Source organism: Chaetura pelagica, unplaced genomic scaffold (assembly GCF_000747805.2).
Source record: "Chaetura pelagica isolate M959 unplaced genomic scaffold, ChaPel_1.0 scaffold109, whole genome shotgun sequence".
NCBI classification, from domain to species: domain Eukaryota; kingdom Metazoa; phylum Chordata; class Aves; order Apodiformes; family Apodidae; genus Chaetura; species Chaetura pelagica.
Genome location: NW_009970725.1, coordinates 10,730,093 through 10,746,648, shown reverse-complemented (window position 1 = coordinate 10,746,648; position 16,556 = coordinate 10,730,093). Strand labels below are relative to the sequence as shown.

General features: G+C 42.9%; 1 protein-coding gene across 1 annotated transcript in view; it reads right to left on the bottom strand.

Annotated features, from left to right (window-relative positions):
* Positions 1-5,228: 5,228 nt before the first annotated feature.
* The window catches only part of EMILIN2 (elastin microfibril interfacer 2), a 31,966-nt gene continuing 20,638 nt past the window's right edge, over positions 5,229-16,556 (bottom strand). Inside the window, exons 5-8 of the mRNA XM_010006926.1 lie at positions 13,696-14,031; positions 12,533-12,571; positions 6,554-6,691; positions 5,229-5,650 (exon numbers count right to left, since the gene is read on the bottom strand). Coding sequence (XP_010005228.1) covers positions 5,313-5,650; positions 6,554-6,691; positions 12,533-12,571; positions 13,696-14,031 — 851 coding nt within the window. The 3' untranslated portion in view covers positions 5,229-5,312. The remainder of the gene's footprint in view (positions 5,651-6,553; positions 6,692-12,532; positions 12,572-13,695; positions 14,032-16,556) is intronic.

Genomic DNA, 16,556 nt, shown 5'->3' with positions numbered 1-16,556 from the left:
AGGGGCAAAGCCCATCCTGGGGGGCATCAAACAGCATGATCAGCTGGTCAAAAAACAGGATTATCCCTCTGGATTTGGCATTGGTGCGGCCTCACCTTGAGTACTGTGTTCAGTTCTGGACCTCGTGACTGAAGATGGATGTGAAGGTCCTTGAATAGGTCCAGAGGAGGACAGCAAAGGTGGTGACTGGGTTGGAAGGCATGTCCTATGATGGAGTGGTTAAGGACTTTGGGTCTGCCTGTAGAGAAAAGGAGGCCAAGGGGTGGCCTCATTGCTCTCTACAGCTTTCTGAGGAGGGGGCCATGCTGATATCCCTGTATCCAGTGGCAGGACACGTGGGAATTGTTCAGTTGCACCAGGGGAGGTTTAGACTTGGACATTAGGTAGCATTTCTTTATTAAGGGGGTAGGCAAACACTGGAACAGGTTTCCTAGAGACATGGTTGGTGTCCTGAGCCTCAAGAGGCGTTTGGGTAATGCCCTTAACTACATGCTTTAACTTGGTCAGCCCTGAACTGGTCAGGCAGTTGAACTAGATGATGCTTTTAAGTCCCTTCCAGCTGAAATCTATACTATTTGCCAAGAATTAGGGCACTGAATGAGCAACTAAGATGAGTAAGAACTGTGTTGCCAGATCATCTATGTACCACATAGTTTATGTAACAGTGCTTGACACTGAATAAACACTTAAAATACATGTAAGCTTGACTTGAAAAAGCCAGAAACTGAAGTTTTTAAATGTGGTGGAGAAAGCAAAAATTTTAGCTTACAGTGCTGCTGTGTTCACTGGAAAGTGAAAGCGCATCAAGACATCACACAATAGGTAGGCTTTATTTGAACATATCTGCAGTTGTTTTCCATCACAATTTTCTTCATGTTCCTGGATATTACTCGCTCTCTGTACACAAATGTATGTATACACAAGTACATACAAAGCATTGTCTCAAGCATGCTGCTCTTTGCTGAAAAGTGATAGTAGTGTTTCTTTTTTTCACACTCAAGATAGCAAAACAGATAAATGCCAAACCCTACCTATGTAGTAACGTTGCAAGATGTTCTTTGAAGCCACCTATATACAAAGAATTGGCAGAGCTGGTGCTGTGTCTTGTCTCAAGTCCACAGGGTACCTTGCAGAAGGGTTTGGTGCTGGCTCAAGCACAAGTCTGTCTTGTGATGACAGGACACAGCCCTCAGGTATTCTTGGTAACCTGGCAATTTGAAATCTGTGCCATTCTCTGGGAGCAACTACCTGATGATCGAGTCTCAGTAGAGTGCATGTTCCTCCTGTCTCCATGCTGAGACTGTAAATGCATTTGTGGTTTTGTGAAATAGGTCCACTACTGTGCCGTAATGTCAGGAGTTCCTCAGCAGATAAAACTCACTTCTGAATGCATGATGTAGCCTCAGGAAACAATTCAATCCTGATTTGAGTCTCCTGGCTGCCTTCCTAAGCCATCTACACTTACAGTTCACTCTCTTTCCTTGACTATTTTTTCTTGAGTGGTTGGTTGACTTCACCAAGCTGAGTAGAGTCTCCTAGTGACTCTGCACAAAGTTGCTGCCAAGTAACCTGGGGCACACTGAAAGGACACATAGTGGAATATCACAGAACATCCTCCTTGCTTTGAGTGGTCAGTACAGAAATGTCTCTCCTGTCTCTGAAGTCTTAATAGCAAATTGAAATACTGAGGTAGTTTTTCACAGGTTTTGTGGTGAAAACTGGCTTTCTTGCTTTGCTCCAGGCTTTCCTGGGGATATGATAGAGATGTTGCCCCTCCCCATTATGTGCTGCAGGATACACTCCCCATGTGTGGCCAGAGAAGAGTCTTGCTGTTGGCATGATGGCCTGTTGTCATGTTCTGCAGCTAATGACCTGGCTAAGGGGATTTACCTGTCTCAGAAGTGATGCTCCCATGGGGACTCTGGTGGTTTTGATATTTGGACAGTCCCTGAGAAACCACCTTACCTTGTGCCTGGCTAAGGGGCTGTGAGTCACATCTGTACAGCTTCACCTGGTATGGTTTGGTTTTCTTCCTGTTTTGATGTGAAATGTGAGCACCTGGCACAACAGATGATGTTTTGCCCAAGAATCTGGGACTTGTCATACACTGCATCACAAAGATACCTATTAAGGAGCTCTAACAGCCAGCACTGTCGTGAACCAGGCAGAATACCTGCCCTGAAGCTCCCACTTCTTGGTTTGTTTGGTTTTTTTAAGGCATTCTTGGTTAAAAGGTGCTTCCTATTTGAGCTGGTGGATGCTCTTGGATGTGGTATTCAAATCCTGAACCCACAGCGTGACATGTTCCTTTCAGTGCACGTATTTCCTTCTTCTGTTGCTGAGTCTCACCAAAGATGCAACTGCTCCAACCACGGGTTCAGGGTATTCTGGAGCAAGGTTCTTGCTCCTTCCTTTGAAGCTCAGCAGACCTATGAATGCATCTGTGCTTGGGTCTCTTCCAGCTGCTCCTTTAATGAGTGTTTTATCCAAGCAGAGATTGGAACCCAGGCTCCCCCATCCCTTCGCTATTCAGGGGCTAAGGTGTTGTGGTCTTCCACCTTGTAAGCTCCAGGCAAATAACCTCATCAAGGAGAAACTGAGCTACCTACCCTGATTGCAGCAATTACCATGGAAGTGGCAATTAAGGTGCAAATCTCTCTCAGCAAAGGCAGGAATCTAAGACAGAGGTTCCTTGCCAAAGGTTGTAGATAGTGGATGGTAAGCTATTGGTAGAAGTTCTAGAAGGTGTCCTCAAAATACACTGCTGAGATTGGGGCCTGCTGTGACATAGTTTAGGGAATGCTTTATAAATGTGTACAAATAGCAGTTACGTTGCATTACGAGTTCGAACAATCTCAGCACTGGCAGCAGCAGATCCTGGGTTCAAGGAGAAACTTTCTGGTAGAAGACAGCCCCGTCCCAGTAGCAGAACTGGGCTTGTGAAGGTTTGTGGGTTGGACTTTGAGATATACTGGAGCAATTAGCTAAGAACTGGATGATACAGCTTTTGCAACTTCAGCACTAAACTTGCACTGCTGATTCTTGAAAATGTCTCACATGGAGGAAGGGAAAAAAAAAGGGTTGTGTTTGCCAAGCTAGGTCTCCCTGAGCACTCCACTAATTTTGTTTGTTTCCATGAGTCATTTTTAGAACAGGCAACAATAATCTAACAATACTTGAGTCATACACAGTCTGGAGCCAACTTCTTAGAGAACACAGCTTTCTTGAGGAGAGTGAAAAATATCCTGAAAGGAAAAGTGCCTCTTCAGCTTTTGTACATAACAATAAATTTATGTTTAAAAAAAAAGAAAAAAGAAAAAAGGCAGTTGATATAACTGGCTTTTCAAATAAAATGTGATGGGGTGGTTGTCTTTATCAAGCTGTGAAGTCCAACTTCACTGTACATCTTTGGCTGTTGACTAACAGTTGCTCTTAGAGAAACTGCCTTCCTGCTCGAAAATACACCCAGTCCTAGCTTCTGCTTATCAGTAACACTGTCATTCCTGACAATCAGGTGCCAAGAGATCTTCCTAAACCAGGTGCTTTAAAACTCCACTTGCAATTTCCTTCCTGTGTTCACAACTCTCCAAGTGCAATCCTAGCTGCACAGGGACTGACTCAGAGCTCCTCTGTGGAGAGAAAATTTTTTCCACCTGGTATTCTCAAAAGCAGCTCAACTTCCAGGATGTGATAGTTTGTTGTGGGAAGGTCCCATCTCATCGCCTGGAAACAAGAGTTGTGAGGGAGTATCTATTCCAAAACTAAGGAACAAAGGCAAAAGTCTTGGTCTGACCTCCTCAGACAGGAAGAGCTTCAGATAAACATGCTGTGTTGCTTCCAGCACAGGGAGTTCCTCCTTCACCTAAAGGATCTGTCTGTTCTGAGGCTATAAACAGCTGTTCTGCATTTGTAAGGCAAATATGCTACACAAACTACTATGATAAATACAACTCTATGCAGCATGAATAGACTATTAAAAAGATCCATTTATATAAAGAATAGAGAGGTGACGAACAGTCTTGCTCTCAGTAAAGCCTGGCTGGATTTTTGTTTTTTCCAGCCATGAAAGAGATCCAAATGCCAACTCCAAAGAGTCAAAACATCATTTTTGTTACAGCTACTGAGGAGTGGCTAGTATAAGCAATAAAATACTGTTGCTCAGAATGTGTTTATCTGTTTAAGCTACAAAATTTGCCTGAGCAATTGAAACAGATGCTGAGTGTTCAAATAAACCTCACTCAAAAGCACCATTGCAAGAGGCTGTTACAGCAAAGACTTAGTGCAAAAGGTTGGTTTGTGCATGAGACAGTATCACTTAACAAGGCTGCCTTCCTAGACAAACAATTTTTCCTCTGATTTGTTCTCTACAGTGCACAAAGAAGAAAACTTCCCTTTTAATGCAAATACTGTAGGAGTACCTGAAACAAGCTTTGTAAAAATTTTAAAGCTTTCAAAATGACTGTTTTTCTAGCTAGGGACAGAAGATTCAGGTTTTTTCCTAACCTGTTTCATTCATTTCAAGCAGCAAGCTTTAATCTCAAGAGGAGCATGCTTAACTGATCCTCTTTTTTTTTACTGTATCAATTGAAAATAACAATTCTAAATCTTTTAGTTGTGGCAACTGCACCTTATGCTCACATCTGCCCGGTGGAAAGCTGAGGTGAAGTTAATTTTCTCCCTGCACAGCTGCTTTCACTTGACTAGAATGAGTCACTTGTCTTTTAGCACAGCGTTCAGCCCTTGAAGGAAAAAAGAAAACTGATACAGATGAGTATTGTTTTGCTTTGCACTACCACAGTTAGCAACTGCATTGAACAAATTGTTTATGTGAATGCACTTGACCCAACATATTATTAAACAAATTATGGAGTAAGAAGTCATCAACCACGTCTAATACAATGTCACTTTCTCGGGCCTGCTTTACTGAAAACATGACAATAGCTGACCACATCTGTAAACTTCAGCAAAGATGTAAACTTTGATACACTAGGGACAATTTGAAAAACTAGGGAGAAGACTGCAAAGACAATTTAATAGGGAACAGCAAAAGCACAGTGGAGAAGTATCTACTGAGAAGATATTTGTTGTTCTGCTTGTACAGGTCAACAAGGGCTTGGGAAGGAGTTAATTTAGCTTTAGAAAGATGTCTTTTGTAGCTACCTCTGCAAACAAGAAACAAGAAAAAGGTCTCAGTATAGACCATAAAGCCATCACTGAAATCAAATATATAAACTGAATATATTAAAGCTTTGAATTTTATTACACTTAATTTTTTCTGAATATCTTACGCTTCTCTCCTGTCCAAGGTACACCTAAACATGAGAAATGGAAGGATAAAGGAGAACTCCACTAAACGTGGAGTACATTTCGTCAGAGTCTGTGTAGGCCAGTTTGCCTCCCGTTACAACAACATTGACTTCATCTCCTGCTTTGAGGTGAAGAACGAGGTGGAACGTCCCAGGACCACCACAGGTCTGTTTCCCTGAGTAGGGTTTGTGATACTCCAGCAGTTCCCGTCTGTAGCCAGCCGTGTGGAGCTGAGCAACGCTGGCGTTGGAGACGGACAGCACTGCTTCCACGTACTCATCCCTCTCCGGGGCCAGCACAGCAGTGATCAGGTAGCGCCCTTCATACGGTGATGTGAAAATGCCTGCAGAAGAGAGACAGTCTCAGCTTCATAGAATTATTCACAAGGACAGTACGTTGGCAACTACCATCCTTGGAAGAGTCCAAGTTGGATGGGGCTTTGAACAATCTGGTCTAGTGGGAGGTGTCTCTGCCCATGCAGAGGGGTAGGGACCAAATGATTGTTGAGGTCCCTTCCAACCCAAACCATTCTATCATTCTACAAACAGAAGGCAACAAGGGTTACCCACTGCTACGCACAGGTAACTGTGACAAGGTCAGCCTGGGCAGCTGACCAACTGTCATGAAGGCAAAGGGTTGCTGCTTTATGTTAGAACCCACCAGTCCTTTGGGACATACACAGGTCTTGTCCACATTCAGAAACCTTCTGGCCTAAGCAGCTGCCATGACTCAGAGCTGGGGGAAGAGGCAAGAGGCATCCACATGCTGTGCAAGTCCCCAGTAGGCTAAGAAATGCCCAACACCCTCAAGTGACATGACACTCTGCTCGAGAAGGTGGCAGCCCCCAGTTACAGCTACTGGGGAGGCACTGCCTATCTCCTCCTTCCCTCCTCTGCCCCAGTGACCCAGCCGGCTGAGCTGCAGTGAGGTGGGTTAGCAAGGAACCTCACCTCTGCTACCTGGGCTCACCTGGCCTGAGGTGGGGTGAGGAGCACAACCAGCTGTGCTGGTAGACCAAATGCAGTAGTGAGTTGGGCCTCAGCATTACTGGGCAGTTGTGGAAAACCAGCAGTGCAAAGTGTGTGCCTGTCCACACCCACAGGAAGCTTTTACCTTGATGTGTCTGGTTTAGATGGACTTCAGTTGTTTGTTCAATGTGCCAGCAAGGCCTGAGATAGCATCAAACATTGGTAACCCATGCTACTGCCTCTCTGGTGTCTCTATGGGTCCGTTCTTTGGCTGTTACCTGTATTTGGGTTATAATAGTCCCCGTCGTTCACAAGCACTTTATTAAAGTGAACCACGCCGACATCACTGGAGAAAGGCTTCCGTGTGAGCCCAGCAGAAAAGGACACCAGGGAGGGCGCAGGAGCAGCAGCAGGTCCTAAAATGAGTCAACATGAGTCAGAGTTACATCAAGATGACAACACAGTCTCTCCCTCTCACGGTTTATAATCCAGTGGCTGTTCCTCTAACAGCTAACCTCTTCACTTGAGGGATGAGGGATGCCAGAATTAGCAGAAGACACATTGCTGGCCCAGGTCTTCACTTTTAGGAGACTTTTCACTCCACAATTTTTATTTCTTTTCTCAGCAGACCTAAGACACGTAAGTATTTTATGATGTCTCTCTGCTTACTAGCCAGATACCACTGTTAGAGTGGTGTTGGATGAAACAGAATTCGGACAATTAAGACAAATTTTTACTTTTAACAGACAGACTTCATGGCAAGTGTTTAGTGATCAGCCACTCGTTAGTCCCAGTTTAGTCCCCTTCCCTCTTAACCCTTCCTCTAAGGCAGGACATACTGCTAGAAGTAATCAACTCGTGTTTTGTTTAAGCAATTAGGTAAACAGCAAATACACTTAAGTTGTCCTCAGCTGCTCTTTCTATTCTACCCTGTTCAGGTTAGGACTCATGTCTTCTCCATGCTGTTTCACCTCTGCTCCTTCTGCCTTCATTAAAGTAAATCTTTGGTTTGATCTTCCTCTCCATCTCATCTGAGACATCCATCAGCAACCAATGTTCAATTCAAATTATATCACTTAAAAAGTGGCAAAACTACATCTAAAATGTGAATATTCTTTTTCCTAATAATTTGGCATGGTAAGGTGGGAGGACAAGACAAACAGAAGACATGCCTGCACATTCAAAAATGGTAAATAACTATGTTGATTTCCCTCAGAGGCCAGTAATCAGCTGCCTCTTGTATCCTTGGAAATCTCCTTTTTCAGTATTTTGTCTCATGTTCAGAAAACGGAAAGAAACACCTTTTTATTAGTCCCACCTGCCAGTGTGCCTGTAGGCTTTCCTGTGAATGAAGCAGGAGGTCTACTTACCTAAGTGGCTTCTACAAAGCTCCACCACCTTAACACCACACTACTTACAGAAAGCATCTCATTGTACACTCGGCTTACCCTAAGACTCAAATCAAATGAAAATGCACCTCAACTAACTCCTTGCTGGCTCTCTCAGAAAGCTTCCTTTCCCCTGCAGTCATACTGCACAGACAGCAGAAACTATTTGCTGTATGCCCAGAAATTGTGTGCTCTCTGTTTGTAGTAGCTACAATTCTCTTCAGGCTGGTGTCATCTGGATAGTGGGAGCAACTCCTGCCCAGGCTCGCCACACTTCCTTCAAGATTTTCCTGAACTAATTGCTGGAATGGTTCTTAAGAGTCTGCTGCTGAAACTACTTCAGATCTGCACTCTAGTTTAGCATACCACCTGTGTTTGCCCAAAGGAGAAGACTTAACCCCCCTAAATATGCTTTAATCAGTTTAGTGGGCAATATAAGGAGGCTGAGGGAAGAGATAACATGTGTCTTAACCTCCTCCCTGCTTCCAGCTGGAACTGTGCCTGTCTGAAGCACTCTAAGCCCTACTGACAGCTCTCAGCAGTGCTTTTGCAGAACCTTACAGAGAAGTGAACCACCTCCACCTACATGTCCCCACTTGCAAACACTTTTCTTCATGCAAAGATCGAAGTTCAGATTCTCTAGGCAAGTGTCAGGCTTGGAAACTGCTTTCACTTAAGCAGTTAGTGTTGTGGAATTATAAAAATCAGGCAGAAAAGTTTTAAGTGCTTGGAACCATAGGCACAGCCTGATGAAGAAACTGTTAGGCAGACTAAAAGCTTCACAAAAGATTAAACCACAGAATAAAAAGTCAGTTTTACAGCTTCTGGAGGAGGAAAAAACCCTCTAACTTCAGACATATTCAAGAAGGTTTTGTTTGGTACAAGCAGGTGCAGGTATGTGTGTGCATGGAAATCTAAGCTAGTATTCTGTGGAGTCAAAAGACCACAGAAGATACATGGGTGGCCTTTGTTAGGTTACATCTATTTCTACCCATCTGCTAGTTGTATTTCTGATTCTCCACCTCTTTTGACTTTGCAGCACAGTTCATGCTTCCCACAGAGTTCAAGAAGCAGAAGGAGGAAAAAAAAAGAAAATAAGAAAAATAATCAAGCAAAACAAAACAGTGCACAGCAAAGACATTTTCTATCAAGATGAAAGGAAAAAAAAATAATCAAGTGTGATGGTGCTGCTGAGAACTGTTCAGCAATTGGAAGGAGGACTCTTCAAGAATCTCCACAGAAGACAGCCAGTATGTAATTTATCTGTCAGTATGCACTTAAGACTCCTTTGCATATGACAGGAGTAGGGAGGGTATGTCAGATTTCCTCTGCTTGGTCAATACTCCTAAATCTTAATGAGGGCAAAGTGCATCATCTCAGTGACAGCAAATAGGACAAAAATATCACAATTCATCACTCCCTCGCCTTTTTTTTTTTCTCACCTCTTAATTTTGATGTTAACATACCTCATTTCCAGGAGCATTCCCTTTGCTCATGGGATGGCTACACAGCAAAGCATCACACTAATATCCATGAGCCAGTGCTCAACAAAGCCAGGCCATTAGATCTGCTCTGCTAAGTCAGAGTGTTTCTGATGCAGATGATAACTCACTCAACACATTATGAAAACACAGTTACTTTTCTCCCAAGTCTCAGTAACAGCTCTTTCTGCTCTTACAACTCCTACCTTTCACAATGCACCAAGAGAAGGTTTGCCCTAGCACTTACCTGCCCATCCTTACACAGATATCCATCTGCTACCCCATCCTTCAGCTTCTGCTCTCATGCAAACAGCAGCAAAACACAACCATTGGTGCCACTGTAGGTGATCACGTTCTATACCTCAAAGTCAGCAAACACACTGTCCCCTGTGCTAGACCACTGATGTGTACTAAAGAAAATACTGCTTCTTGTCCAGTGACCAAAAGAAAGAGCTGCACATGCAGCAGAAAACATCAGAAGCACAGAAGGGTAATGTAAGTATTCTGTAAACACTATCTGGAAATCAAGGAACACCTACAACAACACAAATCTTACACGACAGGAACATCATGCCTTTATGTTTGAAACGTATCCTACAGACCTGCTGCCTGGAGTCACATTGAGGAAGTAAAGATGGTTGAGTATAAGGCAAGTAAAAAGAACTTAAAAGCACAAACCAAAATTAGCCCTTTATATGCACAGATATATACAGCAGTGTTGGCACAGTGGGAGGGCTCAATAGCCCAGCTGTTTTCTTTATCACACCATACAAGGAGTTTCTTTTAGAGGGGAGCAAGCAGTCTCCACTGAAGCTGCAGAGTTAAAGACACAAGCAACACTGCAAACTGCATGAAGGGGGAGGGCGTAGGGAAGGCAGTTTGTGCTTTCAGCGCATTTTTTTCACTGTGACCCTCTCTGTATGCTGGTCAGAATGTCTAAATCCTCTTCTTGGCTTTGTCTTTGCCTAGTTGTATGACCTGGGGATTGTGAAAGCATTTTCTCATCAGTTCCCAGACCAGATCATGGGCCAATTCATTACTTCTGCCTCTGCAATTTTCTTTGTTCTAGTGAACAACAATTTTCATATAACTGTAACATTGCCATGTTTCAATAACATTTGCTGCTGATGTTTATTTAAGTAACAATTAGTTAAACTCTTTCTATATTAAAAGGGATTAGGTGGATTCTCTCGAGTCCCAACACTTAACTCACCTTTGCATAAACTCCTTGCCTGTGAAAACACAGCCAATATGTAATAATGTCTCATACTCTCTCCTTAATACTTACAAGCCTGTGATGATCTTGACCTTCTGAGTTACATTGTAAAATGCATGCAAACAGATACCTAATGAATCTGAACAACTCAAGAAATTCTTCAGGATTTGAAGTATGCAAATTGTGCCTCAGCATTCAAGAAGAGAACTAGTTTAATCCCAAAGGACTGAGTTGGAGCCCTCAGCTTCTTCCTGAGAAGTGCTTTTATGTAACAGAAGCTATTCAGAGACAGAAATAAAAGGGAGTATACAGAAGGCAAATTTAATAGTACAAGCTTCCTATTTTAGGAATCATAGTGCAAGAAGGTCTGATCTTCTTTCCAATTTGAATTTCAGTACCACAAAATGTACTGGGTGAAGACTGGCAAAGACATCATAAACTGTGGTCCTGCACAAATTAGATACTAAGGATTCCTTGATGCCTTATTTAAGCATTAAGTTCCTCCTCCAATAACCCAAAAGTCCTCCCATGCCTAACTGTTAATTTCCACAACACTGCTACCTGCTGAATTCTGCCCCAGAATGCTCTCTTTTTTTTACTGTTTAAAAGCAGATACTGATGATTAGAGACAGTGGACGTAAATGCTCTAATTCTAATATCTGCACCATCCTTACCTCTCTGTTTTCTATGACTGGACCTACCATTGGGGTTTGCAAGGCATTTTGGGGAAAATTATATAACAGATCACCAGGTATAACTTCTATTTAGATGGGTCTTCTGGGACATGGATCAGGGAAAGGAACTTTGTGGTCAAGCCAATGCCTCTGTGGATCCCAGGGTGATTTAACATTTCTTTGCCAGATGTTCCACCAAGCAGCAAACAGCCCCACTGCCTGCCACAGCCTGCCTTTCAACACTTCCAACATCCACCTACTGTTTCACACAGTTTTAGCATAAACTTATTAAAATGCGGCTGTTTATAAATGACAGTGTGTTGTACAAAGTGAAAGAAAACCCCCAGGAAATCCATTTATCACAGAAATCCAGACATCTATGTTCGCTTCGCCGTTATCAAGATAAACAAATTTTTCTTTACTTCTCATCCTCTTCCAGAAGCCTCACCTATTGCTGCTTGTTCACACCACCACAATCCTCAAATGCAAAAAGACTGCTTGAAGGCTATGACAGATTTTTAATTAGAAAGTATAAATATCGGAATTGCAGTGTGAACTCTTCACAACTCTTTTTGTCAGTCCTCAGACTAGTGTTCAGTGTATCTCTGATTTTGTTAGGTCTATCAGACTAAGTCCCAAGGGCAGGATTTTCGATGCCATAAAGCCTTAATGTTTTGTTTTCATCTATTTCTCACATTTCCTCAAACAAATTTAGATTAAATCATTCTTTTTGAAGAGGGTGTGGGAATATTCACTTTGAACCAGGATACCATTCCTGAGGGTTTGATAATATCTTGAGTATGAGGTTGTAGGGCAGGCAGGCACTCATTCAATATATTTATCAAGACCAACTAGATGTCCCACACAAGATTAATACCTGTTTAGCATACAAATCCATACCTGAGCTGTGATATTAACAATTATAAAAAATAAAAAAAACCCACCAAACCAAGAAAACTGCATTTAAAATCTTTTTTGCCACTGTGTTGGCAGTGGCAGCACTGAAGTCAGGAATATGAGCCCTCATGATTCCAGCAAAGCTAGAAACTTCCACATGGAGGACCAAGCCATGCACAAGCTCACATACTAACAGTAGTTCAAGTTCTTAGTCTTTGCCTTATTCGTATCTTACTAAAAAAGTACTAAAATGGTCAGGAAAAAAATATATATTCTCATTTAAAAGGAAAAAAAAAGGGTCAGTACTGACATGTGCTACAATGTAGAAACCCTTTGTATTTAAAAAAAACAAAACAAACACAACACTGAAATAAATAACAATAACAGAAAATGAATTATTTTTCAAAACCTCAAAAATTCCATATTTTCAGAGGATGCAGATTATATTTTAACGCTTAGGTATAACAAAACATGTCAGATTTTCCTCAATGCTATCCGTAAATACTAAAACCAAACACTTTCTTCTCAACTGTGACTTTCCAGGGACTGAAATAAGCATTAAGTACCTGTGCAAAACATTTCTAGGACATTGTTGCCTTACCTTGTGAGTCTGCGGTAGGAGGAGGTAACTCTGGATAACCTACAAAGAAAAAGCAGTGTGTGTCACATAGTGCATAATGGAGTATATGATAACAAAACATCACTGCAGTCTTCTGAAGAGCAGCCTTTGCTTCCACAGTAACCTACAAAAATAGCTACTAAGTAGCACCTCCTATATAGTGATCAATTATTGTTAAGCTGGGGTGGCCATGGCAAAGAGAAACAAATTTGTACTACACTGCACTAAATCCACTGCAAGCACTACAGCAGGAAAAAAAATAATTTGTTACCCTAGTGGCAAAGACTGTGGTAGTTACCAAGGATTTTACATCAGCCCTGCTGACCTCATCCTTTGTGCAGCGTTGGCAAAGGTGACAAAACTGGCACTGAACATGTTTTCCCCTACTCTGTGTCCAGCTGGAGGCTGCAAAGGCCCATTCCCAAATCACCTCTGCCACTAGCCCACTCCCAAGGGCAACTGCTATATTGGGCGTCCATGGGAAGCTGAAAGCAGCAACAGGTCAAAGGAGGTGATTCTCCCCCTCTACTCCACTGAGACCACACCTGGAGTACTGTGTCCAGTGCTGGAGCCCCCAACACAGGAAGGACATGGAGCTCTTGGAGTGAGTCCAGAGGAAGACCACGAATATGATAAGAGGGCTGGAGCACCTCTCCTATGAAGACAAGCTGAGAGAGTTGGGGCTGCTCAGCCTGGAGAAGAGAAGGCTCCAGGGAGACTTTATTTTTTGCAGTACCTGAAGGGGCTACAGGAAAGCTTGGCATTTTATAAAGGCATGTAGCAACAGGACGAGGGGTAACAGCTTTAAACTGAAAAAGGATAGATTAGACATTTGGAAGAAATTCTTCACTATGAAGGTAGTGAGACACTGGAACAGGTTGCCCAGGGAAGATGTCAATGCCCACTTCCTGGAAGTGTTCAAGGCCAGGTTGGATGGGGCTTGGAGCAACCTGATGTAGTGGGAGGTGTCCCTGCCCATGGGACAAGACAATCTTTAAGGTCCCTTCCAACCCAAACCATTCTGTCATTCTATGAAAGGTGGCTGGTAAAGCACAATGGATCTCTGTGTCACCTCTCTAGAGCAAGACCTAGCATGTCCACTGCACTTAAGCAGGAGTGACTCACTATTGGTTTGGTTGTCTCACCTGGTGCTCCAGCATATCCTTCAGCAATGGGCATAGTACTTTGACCAGCCTGGCCATCCACACTCCTAAGCCGCCCTCTGCCTGACATTAAAACAGTGCCAGGAGGCCCTGCCTCTCCAGTCTCCAGGATGACACCAGTTGTTCCAGGCAGGAAAGGCACAACTCCTGACCCTGGCAGCGCCGGGCGCGGAAGAGGTCTCGGCTGCGGTGGCTGGAGGGGGATCCTCTGCTGTGGAGGTTGGATCCTCGGCCTTGATGGCAGAAGCAGCGATATGCCAGGCTGGCGGTGCAGAGGTGGTCTTGGTGGCAATGGCTGCTGTGGTACCTCTGAGTGCCCTTGGACATGATGAAAGAAGATAAGAGATACAGAATGATTCACCTAAAACAAGTGTATAAAACGGCTTAATTTTGTAAAAAATATACGTTAGGATGAAATAGGAATCAATTTGAGGCCACCTTTCACATCAGGTCTCTTGAACCCCTCCCAACCATCACTCCTGCTTTCCACACACCACCTGGCACAAGGCAGTCTCATTCTCATCTGACCCTCTAGCACTACCATAAAGAAAAGTATCCACAGAAAAAACCTGAGTAAATGAACACCAACTTACAGATTTTTTTCCCTACTTTGAAAAGGAATGATTTTAAAATTCCAAGTACTCCCATTACTAATATTTTCTGACAATGAAGGCAGAACCCTAGGATATAACACACCAAAAAGCCTTTATTATTTAAAGGGAAGAGATACCATTAAAAGACTTTTCCAGTAGGACAGCCAACACATATGACATCAGGGTTGAACACTGCTGACATGGTTTCATTTGTGCATCTGGTCCAGTTTTAAGCCCTTTGTAGGAATTACAGCTTCTTCATAAAATGTCCTAGATTATATTTAAGAATGTAATACCCTCCTAAAAATGAAGCTGAATTACATCTATGCTAAGAACAAGAATTTACAATATTGTAGATTTTAGCAAATACAACTTTTACACAGAATAATTAGAATTTCATTCCAAACTAATGATTACCATTGGTTATTTTGGTTGCATTTTGAGACTAAAACATGGCTTTAGACACAGGCATGAAAGTGAATTTGGGGAAATGGACAAACATCCCCTTGCAAATGCCACTCTCACACCAGAGATGTCTGCCATGGTCCACAATGGAGACCAGGGCCCTGAGGTGCCAGTGGTCAAAATGAAGCACTTCAATTCATCACATTCCAAAATCATCCTGGATAAATTCATCAGTGGCCAGGGCTAAACCAAATGGCTGTGTCCAGAAGCAGATGTGGTGTGAGGCTCCCCCTGGCTCTGCTGAGGGACTAGGGACCCCCAGAAGGGTCTTACACTGAAGGGTGAGAGCTTAGAGACCAAGTCACGCAGGTATCGGCCCAGACGCGCAGCCAGGGCCCAGATGGTGCTGCTGGGTCGCTGACAACCCACGTGCTCAACACCTGCACTTTACCCTTGTCGATCTCCTTGCTTGTTTTTAGCCCTGTAAAAAGTCCACATAAGCCTTCCAGAGCACTGGGAGGCTGTCTGAAGTCATAGCCTTGCACCACCTGCATTCATTTGCAAGACATGCCTGCTGAGGAGAAAATCCTTCTGAGCTTTGCTGGCTGACTTCAACTGTCAGGAGGATTGAAACTTTCACAGTCAATCCACCACAGAGCTGCACCAAAGCTCACTCAGTAACTCTATCCACCAGGCAGAGGACTAAAGAATGAAATGTTCCCTTTACATGTATTAAAATTATTCTAGTAAAAATCTCAGGATTAAAAATACTTTTCAAAATTGTCAAAAAACTCCTTAAAATACTAAAATGAATTGTTTAACAGAGTTGTTAACTTGGTGATACATCTTCTGTCCACACTGGCATAGATTTAGACCTTCAACCAAGATCCTCAAATTAACCTTATTCAAAACAGAAATTGACAAAATACTTTACATTGGGACACACATACTTGTCATTTCTCTAGTCAATTAAGCTGAGCTTTATTTAGACAACTACTTGGGCTGAGAGAGGGAAAATGAATACATTTGTCTGCTTGCTTTGCTAAACCTTTCAATAACAATCAACAGTGCAAATCATGTGCAAACTGCTTCCTTGCGTGCAGCATCAAACCAGCAATAGTCAGAATTATCCAAATACATCTCCATAGAGCTAAATCCAAAATTACCTGCCTAAAGCTCAACTTAAAGTGCCAGTATCAGATATGTGTGGGTTGAGAGGGATCTTCATCAACCTTTTTGGCCTCTTCCGTCGATTTGCATCACAGCAAGACAAAGTACCAGTATATCACAACATAAAGATGCTAACACTGGAGTCACCCTATCCTGAAATTCAATTCCTTGACATGTGTTTCAATTCACAAACTAATGAGAAAATGAACCCCCAGAGAAGGCTGGCATGACCTGTTCAAGCTTTGCTGAGCCACAGACAACACAGAAGTCTTCCCCATCATCTTCCCATCTACCTGGGAAGGCAAAAAGCTGAGCTGAGATCATTACACAGCTGAGGCCCTGAGCAGCAGTGTCCTTGCTGCACTAGTTGCCATCACTATTATAAGTGACAACTCAGTTACCGTGTCAGGTAACAGCTTTGTTCTCAGATGCCCACCCACAACTGAAACAGAAGGATAAGGTTCCCTGCTCAGTTGAAAATAAGGATACTTATTACTATTAAGGATACTTTCCACTTAAAAATATTTTATTTTATCCCATTTGTTCATCCAGGCAGCTTTAACGTGCAGTTTACCTCACTGAAGGAGGAATGATTCGCTTGGAAGGAAGACAAGCTGTGAGTTTGATGCATGAGAAAGCTGGATCTTCAGGGTGTATCTGTTTTTAGTATCGTCC